The 23107-nt window shown below is 52.0% G+C and overlaps 1 protein-coding gene across 1 annotated transcript in view; it reads left to right on the top strand.

The window, feature by feature from the left end:
* CCDC60 (coiled-coil domain containing 60) overlaps nt 1-23107 on the top strand; it is a 126979-nt gene that overhangs the window by 98049 nt on the left and 5823 nt on the right. Inside the window, exons 4-10 of the mRNA XM_036277291.1 lie at nt 718-825; nt 2679-2786; nt 8192-8282; nt 12356-12590; nt 15616-15700; nt 18587-18658; nt 21651-21713. Coding sequence (XP_036133184.1) covers nt 718-825; nt 2679-2786; nt 8192-8282; nt 12356-12590; nt 15616-15700; nt 18587-18658; nt 21651-21713 — 762 coding nt within the window. The remainder of the gene's footprint in view (nt 1-717; nt 826-2678; nt 2787-8191; nt 8283-12355; nt 12591-15615; nt 15701-18586; nt 18659-21650; nt 21714-23107) is intronic.

Genomic DNA, 23107 nt, shown 5'->3' with positions numbered 1-23107 from the left:
ACGACCCCAACTGGGGCTAGGGACAAACTGCAACTGAGGTACGTGCCCTTAGCAGGAACCGAACCCAAGACTCTCCAGTCCGCGGGCCAACGCTCTAACCGCTGAACCAAACCAGCCAGGGCTATGATGTACAGATTTTCATCAAATGTCACCATCTCGGTGACACCTTCCCAATCTCCCTACTTAAAATCACAACTCCTAGAGCTCCTAGCCCTCCCAAACCCCTGGTCTGCTTTTTGCTCCCCATAGCATCTATCACTACCTAGAATGGGGTGGGGAGGCCATGCTGGCCAAATCCAGCCCCCAGGCTGACTTTGTAAATAAAGTTTTATTGGAACACTGCTGTTACATATTGTTTACATACCACCAATGGCTGCTTTCATGCCATTAAGTAGCTGTGACATACACCCATTATGTCCTACAAAGTCAGGAAGATTTGTCTGGCCCTTTAAGAAAACTTACTAGTACACCACACAATTCGCCTATTCATCCTGTTCATTCTCTTTGCTCCTCCACTAAAATATGGGCTCCAAGAGAGCAGAGGTTTTTACCTGCTCTGCTGACTGGCTGCATCTAGAACCCTCAACTCTCAAGCCATCACTGTTGCCTGGCAGATAGCTGGTGCCCAATTGCATGTGCCAAATAACCCCTGGTGCAAGGTGTTTAAAATCGCCACTTGCTGCTCACTCTGTTTCTCTCTTCCCACTTGTCCCCCAGCACATACGAGGATGAGAAGGTGAGGAAGCTGGGCGCGCGAGTCATAATCCGCCCGTTCACCCCCAAGCACAGCTGCATCATTGCGCCCCTGCTACCTGACGCTCACGTGTAAGTACAGTCCCCCCTCTGGCTCCTCTGCCTGCCTAGCTTCTCAGGCGCAGCCCAGGTGAGATGACTCAACCAGCGGTTCCCTTGTCTCGAAAGAGACATTGATCGGGGAGCCAACGCCACCGGTCGGCGGGTCGGCGAATAGAAATAACAGAAAGCAGGCACAGTGGTTTAGAGCTAAGTGGCAAATCAGCCGAGACTGAGTCGTTCCATTCCTTACCAAGCCAGCCGCTCTAAATGTCAAATACTTTGCAAAGCCTGATAAAATCTGTCTACAGCCCTCATGGAGGGGGCGCGACAACATCTCAGCCGCGGCTCTGGGGACAGGTTTTCCAAAGACTCGCGGAACTACGTCCCAGAGCAGCTCCGTGTCTCCTGACCCGAGGCATGAACTCATCACTGCACGGTGTGCCGGGCTAATCAACCCTCCAAAGGACACTCTGGCTTCCTAAAACCTTGACATCTTGTTCCCCTTGGGTCTATGCCAAAGAATGTCCAGCCCAACCTTTTCTTTTTGGCTAGTTAGCACTTCTCAGTGGGAAGATTTCAGCCACAGAGACAGAAGCTTTTGACTTGAGGGCAGGGTTTCTCAACCTGACATGTCGGGACAAATAATTCTCTCTTGTGAAGAAGGCATGTCCGGTGTCTTGTGGGGTGTTTGGCAGCATCTACCCACTTTCCTTTCCCTTTGTCCTTATATTTCTCCTTTCTCTCAAGGTCTTTTTGGATTTATTTATATATAAATCCCCACCCCACCCCACACCCTACTCATCTCTTGCACCAGAGCCCAGAATTAACCTCAGATGCAACCAGAAATACAAATCATGCATCGAGTGATAGACCGATAATTCCAAGTGATCCCATGTTCTTGGTTGGGATACATTTAACACTGTTGTTTTCTTTGATGCAGTAGCACCCACTTGTGACAACCACAAATGTCTCCAGACATTGACAAATGTCCCCTGGGGCAAAATCATACCCAGGGGCAATGAACATAGTGCAGTGAATTCCAGACTCCTCTGTCCACTGTCCACTCACTTGTCAAATACTTTAGGGCCCCTGTGGTATGCACAGTAAGAGCGGCACACTGAGTACACTGTGGGCGTTACCTCATTCGGGCCTCTCATGTAGCTGTATTGCTATCCCCTGTCTGCGGGTGAGAAACAGGAGCTCAGAGAGGTGCAGTGGCCTGCCCAAGGTCACAGAGCTTGGTGTGTTGCGGTGCTGAGGTTTTTAGGCAAGTCTGTCTGACTTCAGAGTCTAAGCTCTCACCCCTACACACTACACAGAAACTATACCCCAGCACCTTTGAGGAGCTCACGATATGTGTACTTGAAGAGTAAAATAATGCCAAAGTGAAAGCAGACAATTGAAGGTTGTTAATAAGAGTACTTAGCTCATGGGTGGAAGATGCCACCATCATCACCCCCATCACCCCATCATCATCATCATCATCACCACCACCACCATCATCATCATCACTACCACCATCATCATCACCACCACTACCACCCCATCATCATCATCATCATCATCATCATCATCATCACTACCACCATCATCATAACCACCATCACCACCACCACCACCATGTATTGGACATATCCCTACCCTCCCTAGTATTCCAGCTTTAGACACCTGACTGTCCACTTCCCTCCTACCTTCCTCTGATAGATATTATGATTGGCTTCTAGAGAGATTTATTTGTTCAGGGACAGTCCAACAGGCAGCTGAAGCTTGTCTAGAGAGGAACAACGTCTCTAACTGGGAGCACAACTTCTGTCTCTGTTGCCACGACTCTGAAGTGTGTTATTCTGACAGGATCCCTGTGTTCCCTCTTTCTGTCTCTGCAGGGAACCCCTCTTCCGCCAGCTCTGTGCCCTCCACTGGCTTCTGGAGGCCCTGACTATTGACCACACCCACCACACCATGAAGCCCTTGATCACCTGCTGGAATCCAAAGTAGGTCTCAGCCCTTCCACCTGCGGTCACCAGCAACAGACTGGGCAGCGGGGGAGGAAACACCTATTTGTTCTTCCCCTGCGTTTGCTGTTTTGGGTGGGTGGGTTGCTTTAAGAGTTTTCTTTCCCAGGTGCTCTGGGAGATCCAAACGGGGGTGAGCTGGAGCCCACATTTGGTGACGTCACACTGGGAGCTTAAAATCAATGCGTTGCAGTGGGAGTATTTACACCACAGGCATTGGCCAGTGAGACAGACACACCGCTGGGTGCACAGCCAGACTTCTCCTCTTGGACCATGTCTCCCAAACAGTATTTTTTCATTTTCTCTTCTTTCTTTCCCTCCCTTTTACTCTTTCCTTTCCCTTTGTCCTTATATTTCTCCTTTCTCTCAAGGTCTTTTTGGATTTATTTATATATAAATCCCCACCCCCTCCCCACACCCTGCTCATCTCTTGCACCAGAGCCCAGAATTAACCTCAGATGCAACCAGAAATACAAATCATGCATCGAGTGATAGACCGATAATTCCAAGTGATCCCATGTTCTTGGTTGGGATACATTTAACACTGTTGTTTTCTTTGATGCAGTGGTTTATAACCTTTTTTTTTTTTTTTTTTTCTTAAGCAGCAGAAATCCTTTTTTAAAAGAAATGAAAAGCCCACTAATGTAAAACAAATTTTTCAAAATGGAGCTTCTACATGAAACAGGAGGGGCTGGGAGGGGGGCGGGGCGACCTGGGACTACTCCCACTCCCACCAAGGCACCCTGGTTATTTCCAAAATATCTTTGCAGCGCACAGAATTTGTTTGAAAACCACACCCAAAAAACAATTCCCACAAGGTTTTCTTTTAAAAACAAAATGGCTCAAGTAATAAGTGCATACAATTGATTCCTATTAAAATTTTTCCAAAAATTCAGAAGTGATGCAAAGTATGAAAGCTTCATCCCCCCACCCTCATCCCCAATCCATTCCCCTCCCTTAGAGGAACTTCCTTCGGAAGGTCTGAGGTGAGTCCTTGTAAGGCCTTCCCCTTATAAATACATACAGACACGCAAACGTCGTACGGAAACGGGATCATATTACACATACCGGTCTCGCCATGATTCCCCCCCTTTGACAATGTCTTACAGACATCTCTCCATGGTGGTGTATACAAAGTTTTCACATTTTAAAACACTTTCCACATTCCTTTCAGCGAATACTTGTATTCTACGGTATGGATGGGCCATAATTCAGATCCCCATTTCTCTATTGATGGCGCTCAGATTTTTGCCTTTCAAGTAGGACTGCACAGAGCATCTTCGTACGTACAGGTCAAGCCCAGTGGGACCTATTTCTGTTGGCTAGATTCTGAGAAATCAAATTTCCAGGTCAAAGCAACAACTGATATTTTTCACTGCTGATTGCTCAGAGTCCAAGCGAAAGGGCCCTCAGCCGATGGTCTTCCAAAGGCACCTCATCTACCCGAGCAAGCTACCAGGACAGCGTTCTGCCTCTGATGTTGGGGCACGCGGTCTCCCAAACTGAGGCAAGGACACCATGCAGAATTTGGGCCGAGAAGACAGAAAGGACCATCTTTATCTCCTTTGACTGGTTTTAGCAACGCACCCAGAAAGTGACCGAAAAATCGTTCCCTGTGGTCACACTGAGATTTATGAGGTCCTACTATGGCTTCTCAGGACAGAAGCTCAGCCAGACCTGACAGCAAAGATTCCCAAAAGAAGTCGAGCTCTTGTTGGAAATTGTTTTTTTCTAGTCACCCATTTGCTCCTGATGGTGATTTTGGCTAGGGGACAGTGTACGCGGGTACACGGTTAATAACCAGTTCTCTCAGCAAGAGAAGCCACGATTTACAGTCACGCCAATGCCTGTGGTGGACATGGTCTTGCTGTGGCTGATTCTGGGTTTAGCAACGTAATGTCATTGAACTTGCAGGTAGGAAGAAATGCACACGTTCAGATCTTGTGAGCCAGGGAGAGCCAGCACCCCACTGTCTGAGGAGCAGTAGGGACGGGCGGCCGGCCTCAAAGGGCTAGTGTGCCTGATTCTTAAACCACCAAGACACACCGCTCTCCTGGTCCTGATGCTCAGAGCAACCTGTCTAAGGTCACGGACAGTACATCAGGGGCATCAATTAGGTAAACTGGGTTAAGCTGCCACAATGAACAACCCCAAAATCTCGGTGGCTGCATACAACACAGGTGTATGTCTTGCTCACCCTACATACCATCAACATGAGGCTCTCTGCTCATTCGAGTCATCCAAGGACCCGGGTGGGTAGGAGCGCCATCTCCACACCAGCTTCCACCATCCACGCAGCAGAAAAGGGGCCCTGCCTGAGGACCGGCACCCCAAGTGCACATGTTACTTTCACTCATGCATTTTTTAGCAAAGCAAGTCGCGGTGCTACACCTGACTACAAGGAGACCTGGGACTCTTTGGTGACCCGCACTAATGAGCAACCCACCCAGCTGTGGGAAGGGGCACCATCTGCTTTGCCCCTCTCCGAAAGGTGGGTAGTCAGCCCACTGCGGATGACAAAGCTCGGGTGGTTTATTTCCTTTCCTCCCCGCCTATTGATCTTCCCTTTCGGTTTACTTGCCACTGAAAATGAAACAGAGAGACGGGTTCTGTCCAACCAGGCCTTTCTTCTCAGCGGCTTTGCAGACACACGGGCACACGGCTTTTTAAGATCTCTGGGAAGCCTGCTGCATGCTCAGCTCGTTGAGTCGGCTGCCTACAGTTCTAATAGATTTCGGGTCATCCTGGAAGTCAGTGTTAACAGAAAACCTCCATCTTCCCGATCGGGCCCGCGTGTTTGAGAATTTGAAAGCTTGGCTTGGACCAGATTTAATTTTACAAGGGGAAGGGGTTGCTTTTGAACTTGAAGAAGAAGGCTAGAGGCACAGCAGGGGCTGTGCTGGCAAAGGGGAAGAGCAAAAAGCCCTGGAGTCTTGAAAGAAACGCTCCAAAGAGAAAGCGCTACAGCTTCCAGTCGGTGAGCCTTCAATCAGACTTCAAAAGTGCTGCTAGTTTAAATGTTGTTTATAGGACTGAAGTATTGCTGCTCTTTCCTCTGGCTGGATTTTAAATATTCCCTAATTTGATTACTCGGGGGAGAGGCAGGCAGAACCGACGTTAAATGAGCTTCACTGTTAATTATTCAGGGGGCTTTGTATTGTGTAATCAAACATAAAGTCTTACAAAAAGCTTGCGGGCACATCTCACCCCACCCTCCCCAGCCTGACTGCCACGTTGGTATCTGCGCGCATTTGTTTGCATTGCTGCTGTGAGCTGGTAGGTGCTCAGCAAGGCTCTGCCGGTGAAGGGCACACACCCCTCCCCATTTGGGCTGGTCAAGGCCTTTGGTTCTGCTACTCAGATGCCCATGCTATGAGAAACCAGTCTTAAGTAAGGTTGGTCTTGATCACCTTTGCCCCCTGTGTCTGAGCATCTCGCCCTAACACTGGCAGCACTGCAGCCCCTGATAAGTCTAGGCCCCCATCAGCGCTTCCCCTCATCAAACTGGTCTGGCCATCTCTTTCCCTCAAGTCCCTCATCTATGCTAGGTGACAGCGAGCCAAATGATAGAAAGGATCCCAGCCATCTAAACTCCTTTCTGCAGAGTAAAAGGGGATAAAGAAAGAGATGGGTGGGTGGGTAGATGGATTGGATTGGATTGGATTGGATTGGATTGGATTGGATTGGATTGGATTGGATTGGATAGATGGATGGATGGATGAATGGATGGATGGATTGAAAGAATGGATTGGATGGTTAGATTGGATGAATGGATGGACTGGATGATTGGATGGATTGGATGGATGGATGGATTGAATGGGTTGGGTGGATAGATTGGATGGCTGGATTGGATTGGATGATTGGATGGATGGATGGATGGATGGATGGATGGATGGAATGGATTGGATGGATGGAATGGATGGAGGGATGGATGGAATGGATGGATGGATGGATGGATGGATGGATGGAATGGATGGAGGGATGGATGGAATAGATAGATGGATGGATGGATGGATGGATGGATGGATGGATGGATGGATAGATGGATTAGATGCATTGGATAGATAGATGGGTTGGATGGATGGATGGATTGAATGGATGGATGGATAGATACAGGGAGGAAAGAGATCAACAGATCAATCAATCAACCAACCGACAGATAGGTACAGTAGTTGAGAAAGCACAGGCAGAGTCTTCTGCTTGCTCATCAGAGATCCACCACTACATAGCCACACGTCCAAAATCCAAAAGGGTCTGAAGACTTAGTTTCCCCAAAACTCATTTGGCAGCAAAATCTGAGATAAACCCAATTGATTTGATGGTAAAACTCAACCTGAGGCAACTTGTAGTCTTTATCTTTATTTGTTACCTATATTCACACATATCATTGCAGAAATATCATGGTGTGTGATTACAGCATGCTGCCTCAGACCCCACTGGAGGGATGATATCAGCATGTGACATGCACAGTTTAGCCCTTTCCAAGATGTCAAGATTCTGAGTTTGGTCCCACACTTGGTCCCATGGGCTTCAGATAAGGAATGGTGGGCATGTCACCAACAGAGCCTGCTGGGGCTTCAGTCTCAAACCCAGAACATTCCCAACCCACGAGGGGAGGGTCCAGGTTATGGGAGACCTTACGTTTATTTAACTGGGGGAGGGGAGTGCTTTAAGAAACAGAATACAAAATTATAACACAAAAAGCTAAGTACAGGGTCCTGAGTGACCCAGGCAAGCCAGGGTCATTGGATTCATTGCAAACATACATCATGGTAACAGTGACGTAAGCCCCCTCCTCGAGTCTGTTTTCTCATTCTGTAAGAGAGGCAACAAAACCTGTATCACCAGGTTTTGTTACCATGACTGAGCAAGAATGCACAGGAGATCTTGCAGATAACATTGTACAGAACTTTTGCTCAATAAACTCCAAACCCACCCTCAAGCTGCCCCCAGCCACACCCAGTAATTCTCTCGGTGTGTTACTTAGAAATGTCAGACAGGGGGACCCTCGGACATTACAGTGGGCAGAGATTCAGACATGAACATGCTTTTCACTTCACCCCCAGGAGCAAGCACACACCTGCCCTGGAGCCTCTGGGAGGGCCCCAGCCCAAAACCCAGGCAGGTGTAGGGTGCATGCAAATATAGCCCGACCCCCACTCCCCACCCCCAGTAAGCGCTGGTCTCTCTCACCTCGATTTTCACTCGCAAGACCCAGCTATGGAGAACCGTCCCTCCCACTCCTGCACAAGTACAGGGTGGAGGGGAAAAATCAGAACGGAGACCAGCCACCATCCCTCGTCTGTTGATTGCATTTCTTAAAAGGACTTGTAATCAACCGAGACTCTGCCAACGGAGGACTCACGAAGCTGTTTCTCACTCAGGGACCCAGGCGGAAGCAAGAGCACAATAAAAAAAATCACTAAGGACAAGTTCATGGAGCAGAGGTGGGAGCACTTCGTCACCACGTCGAAGGTAAGAGCCGGCCCGCGCCGCGGACACCTGGCGACCAGCCCCGGCCTGTGCTGGAGGCCTTCTCGCCAGTCTTCTCTCTCGGGACTTTCTCTTTCCCAGTCGGCTCTCGGAGCGCAGGCCAGTCAGAACCACATGCTCTTGGGTAGTTATCCGGGGATCAGAGGAGAAATGACATTTAACTGGACACCACTGCACAGAGAATGGGGGGGGGGGGGTTGAGGCGCTGCTTACTAGGATGTCACCAGAAGGGAACCGACTCACCTGACTCTGTTCTCAATCAATAACAGTCTCCTCCCCCACATGTCTCTCTCTCTCTCTCTCTCTCTCTCTCTCTCTCTCTGACACAGTAATAAGTGAGTAATTCGACAGGGCTTTCTACAGACTACAACCTGTTTATTAAGAGAACATCAAGAGGTCTATTCTCTTCACCCAAAACTATTCTTAACCCAAAATCTCCCAAATTCATCTACTCAACAAAGCACCAAAATAATAATAATAATAATAATAACGATGACGACAGCTCCGTAAAGGTGGCTGAGAGAGCATGCAGGCTGGTGTGTTTGCTGACTACCCTTCTACCCACAATGGGTCCAATGTCGCCTGTCCTCTTCACAGCATCAGTCAAGGATCCCAGGAGACAATACGCAAACTCACCTTGAACATGTGCAAGTGCTGAGCATTACCGTGGTTTTATCACTTATAGAAGCCACTTCTTAACGCAATTGCAGTGGACCAGGTTCTGTGCTCGGGACACTAGTCTGTCCTCTTAATAATCCCACGAGGCACTATTCTCATTCCCAGATGGGAGAGGAGTTGGGGCTCAGGGAGGTTAAGTGACTTGCATGAGGTCACACAGCTGGGTGATGGCAGAGCCAGGAGTCGATCCTGGTCTGTTTAGGAAACACTTTTTGGGAAACACCACGGCTTCAAATGCATGTTCTCCGCGGTGTCACGACTCTAATTGCCCCTCGTGGAGAGTGTCAGCAATTCCTTGCTCTTACATCGGGGTGCTCATAGCTCTGAGAAGTCAGGGCGCCGGTTTTTATCACAGAAAGTTGCTATGGAGACATCGTGTGCACCCGCCTCCGGAGATGCACAGAAAAAGCAGCAAGAGCAGCAATCCTTTAAGAAATGTCCTTCAGGAACATACGCAGTGGGGATTGGAGGAGGGGAGAGGGAGTCACCACATTCGAACTCCCACAAAATTGAATCCCCCCAGGCAAGGCTGTGGGTCACACTCTGGGTGGCAACTCGGTCCACTCTGAGGGTGGGGGAGCACTGCATCAGGAGTCAGGAGACCCGGCTCAGCCTCCGCACTGCCGTCCGCCGTGTGGCACTGAACAAGCCCTTTCATCTCTCCTGACCTCCGTTTCTCCGCCTATAAAACAAGCACTGTGACCGAGAGACTCTAATCAACTCACACAGCAAGTGTTAGGCTTCAGTATGTGTAGAGCTTGGCGGTGCCAAGGCAGTGTGCATAAGAGCCTGGCACACTGAGCACATTGAAAAGGCCAGGCTGAGTAAGGCAATAGGGAGTGGTGAGGTCTGTGGCGAACAGGGATCCTCCCATAGGGCCAAAGGGAAGAACCTCTGCTCAGCATTAGCTCATTTCTCCATGTGAGAATGGGAGCCCAGGGCTTATCATTTTCAAGAGAAAACAACAGCCCCTGTGTTGATATAGAGATCCCCTCAATTTGTAAAATTCTGGGCAGCTAAACACATTTCCCCCTGGACCATCCATTTGGAACTCCAACTTCTTGGAAATTATGAGGAATCACTGTGGTCCCTGCTGAGGTGGAATAGAGCAGCTGGTCAGCACAGCTCTTGAGTGAAAAAAGAAAAGAAATAGACAAGAGGCATTGGGGATTTAGTCACTTCGGGGGAGTCAGCTCAATAAGGGCAAGGGAGATGCTGAAATGCCTGTCACATCCCCCCTCCCCTTTTACTTCTCTGCCACTCTCAATTAATCAGAAGTGTCAGCCCTTCGCTTTGTGCTTCCTGACTGAGGCTGTTAATTGAATTTTAATTAATGTCAACCTCAGAAGCACAAAATGAATTCCTAGCCCAAGGAAGACGCATGCCGAACTCTGGATATGAAAAGCTCTTCTCAGATCATCCCAGCCCCTCCTCTTTGTTTTATAGATGAGGACACTGAGGCAAGGCAGAGCCACTCGCTCAAGGTCCCCGTGGACCCGTGTCCTGTGCTCGCTGCAGGAGTCCAGGCTGCCCCACGACACCGTCCGTCCAGCCTGCAAAAATGACCTTGGTCTAAAGCGCCTGGTTTCTAGAGTCAGGAACTCACACACAAACACACACACACATACACAAACACACACACACTCATACACAAATACACACTCATACACACATACACAAACATACACTCATACACACATACACAAACACACACACTCACACACACACATACACAAACACACTCATACACACACATACACAAACACACTCATACACACACATACACAAACACACACACACTCATACACAAATACACACTCATACACACATACACAAACATACACTCATACACACATACACACATACACAAACACACACACACATACACAAACACACACACACTCATACACAAATACACACTCATACACACATACACAAACATACACTCATACACACATACACACATACACAAACACACACACTCACACACACACATACACAAACACACACTCATACACACACATACACAAACACACTCATACACACACATACACAAACACACACACTCATACACAAATACACACTCATACACACACACAAACATACACAAACACACACTCACACACACATACACACACTAATATACACACATACACAAACACACACATACACACACATACACAAACACACACACACTCATACACAAATACACACTCATACACACATACACAAACATACACAAACACACACACTCACACACTCACACACACATACACACACTAATATACACACATACACAAACACACACATACACACACATACACACACATACACAAACACACATACACAAACACACATACACACACTCATATACACACACTCATACACAAACACACACTCATACACACACATACACAAACACACACACATACACACACACTCATACAAACACACACACACACGTGTAACCAGACCTCTCTGACTCCTTTCCTTCCAAAAGTCTACATCCCCCTCACAGGACTTTCCTACCCACCCAGAGCTTTAGGACGTGCCATCTAGACCTTCCTGCCCATCGCAGCCACGGGCGTGCCCCCCCCCCCCCCCGTGAGTGCCAGCGCACCAGACACACCCGCTCCCCCTCCTCCACCTCACGAGTGGCAGGCTTCGAATGTTTTCCGTCCGTGTTCTTTGGAAAAACCACATTAACACAGACCTTCATTCCGGAGGCCCAGGCATCACCTTGGTGAATGAGAATTGATACATGCAGTTGGAGATCAAAACCAACATGTAGAAATTAGCCACGGGTTAAAATCAATTCCAATGATTATTACAAAAGAAAAGTCAAAATCGGTTCCAGGCCATGGCAGCATCGCTGGAGTAAGGTCTGCTCCCCGGGGTGACTGCCTGGGTGGCCCTGGAACTCAGGGAATAGAACCTCCCGCCACGTCTGCTTCCAATACACACGTTTCCATTATCTCAGTTTGCGACAGAAGATCCCTTCAGACTGACGATAATGTATCTCATCGTGTTTGGGAAGAGCCAAAGGAGCTTACACACAGGGCGAGGTTTTCACTTAGTCTTTCTTCCTCCCTCCCTCCCTTCCTCCCTCCCTTCCTCCCTCCCTGCCTCCCTTCCTTCCTCTCTCCCTTCCTTCTCTCCCTCCCTTCCTTCTCTCCCTCCCTCCCTCCCTCCCTGCCTTCCTTCTCTCCCTCTTTTCCTTCCTCCCTTTCTTCCTTCCTCCCTCCCTCCCTGCCTTTCTTCTTCTCTCTTCCTCCCTCCCTTTCTTCCTTCTTTCCACCCTCCTTCTTCTTTCTCTTCCTCCTTCTGTCCTTCCTTCCTTCTTTCTAAAATCCCTCTTTCTTCTCTCTTCCCTCCAGTCCAAGAAATTCAAAATTCCTACACTGCGCGTGACCACCCGCAAACCTAGCCGGAGAGGCTCCACGCTCAGCCTGTCCCGGACCAGCGGGGGGTCCTCTCCGCAGAGCAGCATGATCTCCACGAACCCCGGCTCTGACGAGCCCCCCAGCTCCACCGTCCAGGCAACGAGCAGCAAGGACATCGAGGACAATGAGTCGTCTTCAACCAAGCCTGATGAAGAGCCTCTCCACATCCGTAAGTCCTGCCTGAGATCTGACCAATCTGCCCTGACGCTTTGCCTTGAAGCCAGACATGGAGAACACCCCCCACTCACTCCTGCCCCCACCCAATAAAAAGAGACATGGGGGTCCCCTAGCCCTGTTCTAGTTCCTTGGACCCCTCTGCTTTACTCCGGTGGAGCTCAGAAATATACCCCATAACCTGGGTTACTCTGAGCTATTTCCCCTTGGGAGGCAGCCAATGGTCATCAACTTCTCTGTTTACGATGTTAGTAATATATTGTATTTAGGCCAATTTATACAAAACATTATCATTTCAACCTGTAATCAAAATTATATATATAATTATAAAAATTATTAATGAGGTATTTTATTTTTATCCTCACCCGAGGACATTTCTGCATTCATCTTCAGATAGAGCGAGAGGGAGAGAGGGAAAGAGAGAGAGAGAGAGACATCGATGTGAGAGAGACACATCAACTGGCTGCCACCCACATGACCTCAACCAGGGCCGGGAACAAACTGCAACCGAGGTACGTGCCCTTAGCAGGAACCAAACCCGGGTCTCTCTGGACCATAGGCCGACACTCTAACCACTGAGCCAAACCTGCCAGGGCAAGATATTTTATATTTTTTCATGCTAAGTTTTGAAATTCACTGTCTATTTTAACAGATGTTGAGGTATAATTTACATACCATAAAATTCACTCATTTTATGTGTGCAATTCAATGGGTTATAGTAAATTTACAGAGCTGGGTAACCACAATCTAATTTTAGAACATTTGATCAACCCAAAAGCAAACCTTATATCCAGTGTCAGGCCCTCTCCCTTGCTATCCCCTCCCCCCACCACAAATCTACTTTCTGTCCCCAAGGCTTTGCCTCTTCTGAACGTCTTATACACGGAAGTTGTATGACCCTGCGATCCTCACTCTAGAGCACACTTTCCCCGTGGTTTCTGCCTTTTCAGAAGCTCCATACGACACTTCTAAAATCTCATTGCCCAGAATTCAGTCCTCAGGGCCATGCCTAGCGTCAAAGTATCCCGGGAAACCGGGCTAGCAGATACTTAAACACACACGCACACACACGCGCGCACGTGCGCACAGACACACACACAAATACATGCATGTGCACGGACACACACAAATACATGCATGTGTGCACAGACGAATACATGCATATGCACAGACACACAAATACATGCATGTGCACAGACACACACACACACTATTGTTTATTTATTTTCATTACGAAGGAGGAAAGAGAAAAGAAACGCGAGGTCTCTGGAGTCCCAGAACAATGCCTCATTCCCTTCAGCCTGACACACAGTAGATGCACCACCAGGGCCAGGAGACACGTTCCCACTGGAGACCCGCATCCCACAGAGCAAGTCTTCCTCCACCGGTCTCCTCACCCTTCTCTGTTTATACTTCACCCTCCACCCCATCCGTCACAGCTCTGACAAAAGCAGAGTAATTTCTCAGACTTCCGTTGCCTTCTAAAACCTCCTCAAATTGATTCTGAATCCCTGAGTCCTGTTCTGAGAGACACACTATTTGACTGGGGTTTCTGTTTCCAGAACCCGGTGAATAACGACGTCTTTGTAGATGCAAATCAGCAGAGAGGGCGTGGCGATCCCCGCCCCCAAGTCCATGGCAAGGGGATTCCCCAGGAACCAAAGCTGAGGTCAATCCTTCTGCCAACCCTGAAGCTCCCAGTCTTGGGCTTCACCCTCCCCGTATGGCTTTGAGAGCTGAGCTGACTACAGGCACCTGCTAAAGGGTACAAAGTATCTCCACAGACATTGTCCTCCTTTGTTGACATCCCAAATCTAACTCATAGTCGGCCAAATCCATCCCTCTTTTTCGTCCTTAGTCATTCATTTGTTTAGCTGAGACACTGACGGAGACCGCCACACTACAAGCACGGGGCCAGACACCTGCACGTCTGTACCACGTCAAACTCTTGGAATGTCCACTCTCCCACTTTCCTTGAACACAGGGCTGACTCCAAATACGGTTCCCTTCGTAACTTCTGAGCGTGCCCTGTAGCAGCCTCCGAGGGCTGCCGTGACAATGTGGCACAAACTGGGGGCGTACAGCAGCAGGAATGTACTACCTCACGTTTCCAGAGGCTAGAATCCCCACATCAAGGTGTCAGCAGGGCTACGCTTCCTCTGAAACCCGGAGGAAAGGATGTCCCCTTGGTGGCTTGGCGTGTAGACACGTCATCCGCCAAATCTCCGCCTCATCCTCTGGTCACCTTCCCCCTGTGCGTGTGTCTCCCTCTTATATCAAGTCACCAGTCATATTGGATTAAGCACCGACCCTACTCCAGTCTGACCTCCCCTTAACCAGTTCCATGGGCAACATCCCTTGTCCCCAATCAATGTGAGAATGATGCACGTAATCAGAGGGACTGGGGGTCGGGGTGCAAAGAAATATCGCCACACGCTGCGAAGAGCAATAATATTAAGCATGCACTAAAAGTCAGCTAATGCAAGGAGGGGTGGTCGGCCCCCATGGGCAGCCGGCCTGCGGCAGGAATCAGACCCATGTAAGTCTCCCCAGGAAGCTGGGGTCGGTGAAACCTTCCCGTTTCAAAAGGCTGCATCTGCATCGAATCACATCGCACACATCTGAGAGCGAGAGTCGGCCTGTGGGTGACTAGTTTGGAATCAGAGCGGGTCTCCTGAACCACTGATTTCTTCTTGGAAATGGAAACAGTTCCCTCCAGCTAGAGTCGAGCTGAAGGGGGGTAGGGGGTGGGATGAGACAGGGAAGAAGCCAGCCAGGTCCTGCGAGGCCTTGGAGGCCACAGGGAGGGATTTAGATGTCGCCCGAAAGGAAAATGGAGACTCACTGAAGGGTTTCAAGCAAATGAGGGGCACGGTCAGACCTCCTACCCTTCAAACACTGTGAGTCACCCCTCCTGGACCCCGATCTCATCCCTCTCCAGCTCCCCAATGCTCAGAAGCAGAGGCGACACTAGGCTGGGGCTGGGCCCTCCAGACAGTGACCTCTCCTGTTCCCGCCAGATCTGCAGAAACTCCTGGAGATGGTCCGGGAGGAGGCCCGGAGGACAGTCACGATCGAGAACGGGGTACAGAAAAAAGCGCCCAGGTAGGTTCTCCTGACTCGGGGGCAGACGAGAGCCATCAGAACAACTAACGTGAACAACAGCGGTTCCGGGTGCTGGGTTAGCGGGCACTTTCTCTGCCACACTGAGCCATGACCTTTTCTCCTGCGTATCAGCTGCCCGGTTCTTACAACCACCCTTCCAGGTCAGCGCCTTTATTTTACAAATAAGGAAATGAGGCTCAGAGAGGTGAAGTAACTTGTGGGAGGTCACCCAGCTAATGAAGGTAAGAGCGAGACTTGAATCCAGATCTAATTCCAAACACCGTTCTCTATCCGGTCATCCGTCTATTCTGTTAGTGAATACAAGTGTGCATGGCTGTGCACTAATTACAGAGGGGGTTGTCCGGCCGGGAAGCTCAGACCTGGGTAAATACGGGCATCAGAGAAGGCTCCAAGCCAGCCAGTTGGCAGCAGTGGGCGTGGGGGACGAGGGAGAACATTACAGTGTGCACACACATGCAAACAAGTTCAAAGGGACCACAGCATCTTCAAAAACTGAAATGCAGCCTAAACGCATGGGGAGAGGCATAAGTCTGTCTGCTCGGCCACCTCAAGGACTCTTGTGCCTATGCCAGGAGCCACAAGATTCCTTTGAAGTTCCAAGCCCGCCACCCATGTGGCTGGCTCCGAGTGTCAGCCCTGAACCCGGAGGGTCCTCCTCCCGGGAAGCCTGGTCCATGGAGCTCTGGCTTCTCGCAGCCCCAGGGAGTGCGTGGCTGGAGCTGGACTTCCCTTCCCAAGCACAGAGCCCACCCAATAAGCACATCACATGCTAAAAATAAACACGCACCAGAGGAGGTTCACCGCCTTCAGCCGACTGAGATGCCAGCTGTGACCCGGTGTTATTTCCAGAACACCGTGCGCCCAGCTCCTCCACCTCTGCTGGTAATGACGGATGTGTCTGCCGCTGCCTCCGTTCGCATCGGGGCTCCGGGGAGTGGCCCTTGCCGGCCAACACAGACACAGCGTGGGCCCCTAAGGCCCCGACTGCGGTGCCTGGCTCATCCGCATGCGAGAAAGACCCGGATGATGATGATTGGCTCTAGAAGCCGCCCCCCTCCCCCCGTAGGAACGCACAGCATGATCACTGGCCTTGGAGCCGGACTGCAGTGGGTTCGAATCCTGATGCTCCTGAACAAGCCCCTCAGCCTTTCTCTCAGCCTCACGTTTCCCCTCTATGAGGCTGGGCCGCACCAAAGCACTGGCCTTGCAAGCAGACAGGTGAGGGTTCCTCTCCACGCTCATCGTTTCATTGCTGTGTGACGCTGGGCAAGTGGGTGCACCTCTCTGGGCCTAATTCCAATGCTGTAAAATGAGGCTCAGGCACAGCCTCTCCCAAAGGGCCAGAGGAGAATGGAAAGACACTGCCCCGGCAGAGTATTCTCCTCTCTGTTACCGGAGCAGCGTCCGCGCCAATGAGCCGCTTTGAGCATTCAGCCACATAGACCCAGATCGGGATGCGCCCGGCGCGGTGAGCACGCGACCAACGGCAGCGGCGGTCACGGTGGTGGTGGTGGCCAGGACTGTCGTTCCACACCCACAGTGTCTCACAGTCCTCGCGGCACCTGGACGAGACTCCGGCTCCCAGGTGTGGAGGACAAAACCACGCAAGCACCTGGTTCTCACAGAACTCATCACGTGGCCTCTGCATTCGCCTTAATGATAACGTGACCATGGTTACAGAGCAGGAACCCGCTGCAATCCCCCCCTCCCCCTCTCCTCGGGAGGAAGACCTCCCGTCTGTCTCTCACTGCGGTGGCGGGTATCGAAGGTCCCCGGGAGCTGCAGGGACAGGACAAGCCGCAGGTGTTCCTTCGCCCTCCTCACCTTTGAATCCGGGTTCCCTTCTCACCTGAGACGTCAAATCTGCTCTCACCAAGGCTGACATAGAATTCTGGGTTTTTTAGGAACCCCGACCTCGAGGCCAGAGCTCCCTCTGTCCTCTCAGTCCGTTTGGGCCACTGTCACAGAATAGCATGAACCGGGGGGTGTATAGACAACAGACATTGTATCTCACGGTTCTGGAGGCTGGAGATCCCAGGTCAAGGTGCTGGCAGACTGGTGTCCAGCTGGGGCCCTCTGCCCCCCAGAGCGCTGTCTTCTCACTGTGACTCCACAGGTGGGAAGGACACGTGAGCTCTCTGGGGTCCCTTACGAAGGACTCTAATTCCAGTCATGAGGTCTCCACCCTCATGATCTCATCGCCTCCCAAAGGCCCTACCTCGCAACTATCACCTTGCAGGGTAGGATTTCAGCGTAGGAACTGGGGTGGGGGTGGGGACGCGCGCATTCAGCCCGCAGCATCGGCTAGGAAGGCCACCTTTCCTCCAGTGCCTCTAGCAGTCTCTTCCAAGGTCCCCGATGATCGGAATCAGCTGCAGTGCTCGTGAAACCTACAAGTGCCTGGTCTTGACCTCAGACCCACTGGATCAGAACCTCCGGAGGAGACCATGGTTCTAAATGAGCACTTGCCGTGGGCACTACTTCACAACAAGCTGAGAAGCCTGGTTTCCAAACGGTGCTCCCTGCACGCGCGCACTAGACATGTGCATGTGTGTGCTGTGTGCGTGTGTGTGCCTGTGTGCACGTGTGTGTGCACGCGCATGTGCCTGTGTGTGTGCGTGTGCACGTGTGTGGTTTTAAATGCAGCTTCTGGGGCCCCACTCCAGGCCTAAAGTATCCAAGTCCCCGGGAACCTGGCCCAGGAATCTGCATCCTTAGCAACCCCTTCAGGTGATTCCTGTGCCCAGAAGAGTCTAAGGAGCCCGGCTCTAGCAAGAGAATTCTTTGTCCTCCCAGAAACAGTAATGACCACCTCAGAGCACCGTAGGTTGGGCACCTTATTAAGAAACTCATCTTGCTTTGCAGTGCCTTGTCCATGGTGAGACAAACCAAGAGCGAATCTGCCTATAAAGACTCGCAGACCACCCGCAAGTCAAGGTAGGGAGGCCTAGGGCCCACAGCGGGGGGCCGGGACGCACCCCGCAGCCACGGGGGCCATTGCACAGATGTGCCTCCGCAGACCCTGGGGAGTGGGGCCGGGAGGGCGGCTTTTGTCTTCTTCACTAGAAATAAGCCCCTTAACTCCCGGGGCTGGGGGGTGAGTGCCCAGGCACTGCTCCCCAACAATTGCATACTAACCAGCCACACAGTTGACACCCTCCAGTGTGGAGGAGAAAGTAGGGAGAATGTTACAGAAATAGTCCTTCCCTCTTTGTGGGGTGAGTTAAAGTGGGGGAGGGGAGATCAGCCCCCTTTTCATCATTCATTCATCTCAAGGATTCACTGAACCCGCTATGTGCCAGGAACTGTGCTAGTTTGGGGGGGATTCAGCAGCAGATAAGACCACCGTAGTCTGCCCTCATGAATCTCACTGTCTGGACTGGCATCACCCCTTTTCCTGTGTGTGCCCAAAACCCTTTGACAGTGAGACGGAGCCTATAGATCCTTTCAGGAAAAAAATGCTGTTGAATGCAAGCTATAAATTACGAAGGTTTACAAAGAAATCTATAGTGAGATAGACTATGATATGACAACCTCGTCTGCGATGCGGTAAATCAGAGCGTCTCCAAATGCACCGTGGAACAAGACTCCGCCGGCGGCTCCAGGAACGACCGTGATTTCGGATTAGCGTCGAGTGTAAACGATTTTTCAAAACAGCTCCCGCAACTGCAAGTGATGTACAAATACCCGTGCTTTCCGTTCCTGTTCACGGCCAGTTAAAACAAAGGTGTACCTTTTTTTTCTATCCCCATTCGCGGACTCCTCAAACCCAGAACCACTGGTCTAACAGGACAGTCGTGTCCTGAGCAGGCGATGCCCCACAGTCGGCCCTGTGGGAAGTCCTCCGCAAGTGTGGACGGCTGGAAGAATGTTGAGTACCAGGGTCTGAGTTTGACATTTCAGCTGAGACCTGAAATTAAAAAAAAGAAGGATCTAGCCTGTGACTGCGAAAGGGGGGAATAGTGCTCCACGCAGAAAAAATAGTATGTGCAAAGGGCCTGAGACAGGAAGCAACTTAGAGGCACTGAGCAAAGGTCGGTATGGCTGAAACTCAATGAGAGACGGGAAGGGAGACTGGGCCCAGCGAAGGGAACCTTTGTTGTTTATATTTCTGTGTGTTTGCTTATCATAGCTACTCATACTACTTCCCTCACCTCCCCCCCCCCCCCCAGTCACATGGCCAGCCTAGAAAAGACCACCACCTACAAGAGGAAGGTCAAAGCCAGCACATTCCCCCAAATAATTCACCCGCAGGGGTTGAGGCAGCTGGCTGGAATCCAGCACAAGGCCTTCAGGGTATTAGTGCCGGGCTCTTCCTCCCAGCTGAGGGGGGGAGCATCTGCTCCATCGCCTGCCGGGCCTAAGACTGTAGGTCCGGTCCCATGAACCTCTAGGAAAAGCAGAAAAGGCAGGACCTGTCCGATGGAGAGGGGTCTGGGAAAAGGCAGGCCCTGTCCGATGGAGAGGGGTCTGGGAAAAGGCAGGACCTGTCCAGTGGAGAGGGGTCTGGGAAAAGGCAGGACCTGTCCGATGGAGAGAGGTCTGGGAAAAGGCAGGGCCTGTCCGATGGAGAGGGGTCTGGGAAAAGGCAGGGCCTGTCCGGTGGAGAGAGGTCTGGGAAAAGGCAGGGCCTGTCCGATGGAGAGAGGTCTGGGAAAAGGCAGGGCCTGTCCGATGGAGAGGGGTCTGGGAAAAGGCAGGGCCTGTCCGATGGAGAGGGGTCTGGGAAAAGGCAGGGCCTGTCGGATGGAGAGGGGTCTGGGAAAAGGCAGGACCTGTCGGATGGAGAGGGGTCTGGGAAAAGGCAGGGCCTGTCCGATGGAGAGGGGTCTGGGAAAAGGCAGGGCCTGTCCGATGGAGAGGGGTCTGGGACAAGCACCAGCCTGCCTCCTCAGAGAAGCCCCAGAGTCACAGGCCGAAAGTAAAGAGTTGGCCACGTGTCCTGAGGATGAGGAAAGGTCTCGCCCTCAGCCTAGAACCACACATGTAAAGCAGGCGAGTCTGTTTCTGAGGCATTTGGAAGAAACACAGGGAGACAGGGCGAGAGCAAGTGCTGGACCCTGGTGCTGAGGGCCCGGGTCACTAAAAAGGACCTGGGACGAGGCATAGAGGAGGGGAGAGCTTGAGAAAGGGGGCGTCTTCCACCACCACCACCACCACCACCACCCCCCGCCCAGAAACCCCGGCCAGGCAGTCACGGGAAGAAGCAGCCACTCGAAGAAGTCAATCAGCCCCCACGTGAGAAGGGGTCAAACGGGATGAGGAGCCGAGGGTCACAGAGGAGGACGCTGACATCCCAGAGAAGAGTCCCCTGCCCCCGGACCAGGGTTGGGCTCAGCACCCAGCTCTGCCTGCCTCCAAAGCCAAGTGAAATGGGTGTTCAGCTCAAGGGTCCAATTTAGAGAAGAGACTCCTGAAATGAAAAGTCAGTCCGGGGTCAGGAACACCAAGACAGCGTGACGAGGAGGACTGACCATCCCCAGGTCTGCCCTCGGCCCCAGGTTAAGTGCTCATGAAGCAGACAGGACGGCAGAAGGGCCCACGATGAACTTATTCTCCAGGTAGACAGACCCACCTTATTCTAAAGAGACTGGGCTCCAGAAAGTATGTCATCCTGCCGAAAGGCACAGACAGCAGGTCAACGTTGGACCAGAGGGGTCGGAGCCCGCAGAACCTGCTGCAGGCCGTGAAACACTGTAGGATCTGAGTAGGGGAAGAAGAAGCAAGGATGCTCCCGACGAGGGGCATGGGGGGAGCAAAGGCGAAGAGGTGGGGAAAATACACTTCGAGGTCTGTGAGCGGTGCTTTGATTGGAACCACCTCCTTTAACTGAGTTCTGTGGGCTGGCAGGTGTCAAAGGGACCCTGAAAGAGCATTTTGTGTGAAAAGCTGGCTCTAGGCAACTTGAAACCATCCCTCTGTGTTTCAGCGACAAATCCAGCAGCACAAGTGGAGAAAGCCACAGCCCACCCGTCCAGAAGAAGTCCAGAAGGCAGGCCAGGTGTGCAAGAGGGGCTGTGGCAACCACCCCCAATCTCTCCCCATGGAAATAGCCCAGTGCAGACCAGCCCCCTGCAGCTGGAGGACCAGGGACTTCCCAGGGAAATAGCCCAGTGCAGACCAGCCCCCTGCAGCTGGAGGACCAGGGACTTCCCAGGGAAAGAGCCCAGTGCAGACCAGCCCCCTGCAGCTGGAGGACCAGGGACTTCCCAGGGAAATAGCCCAGTGCAGACCAGCCCCCTGCAGCTGGAGGACCAGGGACTTCCCAGGGAAATAGCCCAGTGCAGACCAGCCCCCTGCAGCTGGAGGACCAGGGACTTCCCAGGGAAAGAGCCCAGTGCAGACCAGCCCCCTGCAGCTGGAGGACCAGGGACTTCCCAGGGAAATAGCCCAGTGCAGACCAGCCCCCTGCAGCTGAAAGACCAGGGACTTCCCAGGGAAATAGCCCAGTGCAGACCAGCCCCCTGCAGCTGGAGGACCAGGGACTTCCCAGGGAAAGAGCCCAGTGCAGACCAGCCCCCTGCAGCTGGAGGACCAGGGACTTCCCAGGGAAAGAGCCCAGTGCAGACCAGCCCCCTGCAGCTGGAGGACCCGGGACTTCCCAGGGAAAGAGCCCAGTGCAGACCAGCCCCCTGCAGCTGGAGGACCAGGGACTTCCCAGGGAAAGAGCCCAGTGCAGACCAGCCCCCTGCAGCTGGAGGACCAGGGACTTCCCAGGGAAATAGCCCAGTGCAGACCAGCCCCCTGCAGCTGGAGGACCAGGGACTTCCCAGGGAAAGAGCCCAGTGCAGACCAGCCCCCTGCAGCTGGAGGACCAGGGACTTCCCAGGGAAATAGCCCAGTGCAGACCAGCCCCCTGCAGCTGGAGGACCAGGGACTTCCCAGGGAAAGAGCCCAGTGCAGACCAGCCCCCTGCAGCTGGAGGACCAGGGAATCCCAGGGAAATAGCCCAGTGCAGACCAGCCCCCTGCAGCTGGAGGACCAGGGACTTCCCAGGGAAAGAGCCCAGTGCAGACCAGCCCCCCTGCAACTGGAGGACCAGGGACTTCCCAGGGAAACAACCCAGTGCAGACCAGCCCCCTGCAGCTGGAAGACCAGGGACTTCCCAGGGAAAGAGCCCAGTGCAGACCAGCCCCCTGCAGCTGGAGGACCAGGGACTTCCCAGGGAAATAGCCCAGTGCAGACCAGCCCCCTGCAGCTGGAGGACCAGGGACTTCCAGGGAAAGAGCCCAGTGCAGACCAGCCCCCCTGCAGCTGGAGGACCAGGGACTTCCCAGGGAAAGAGCCCAGTGCAGACCAGCCCCCTGCAGCTGGAGGACCAGGGACTTCCCAGGGAAATAGCCCAGTGCAGACCAGCCCCCTGCAGCTGGAGGACCAGGGACTTCC

Source organism: Molossus molossus, unplaced genomic scaffold (genome assembly GCF_014108415.1).
Source record: "Molossus molossus isolate mMolMol1 unplaced genomic scaffold, mMolMol1.p scaffold_m16_p_22, whole genome shotgun sequence".
Lineage (NCBI taxonomy): Eukaryota > Metazoa > Chordata > Mammalia > Chiroptera > Molossidae > Molossus > Molossus molossus.
This window is presented reverse-complemented; position numbering and strand designations above follow the sequence as displayed.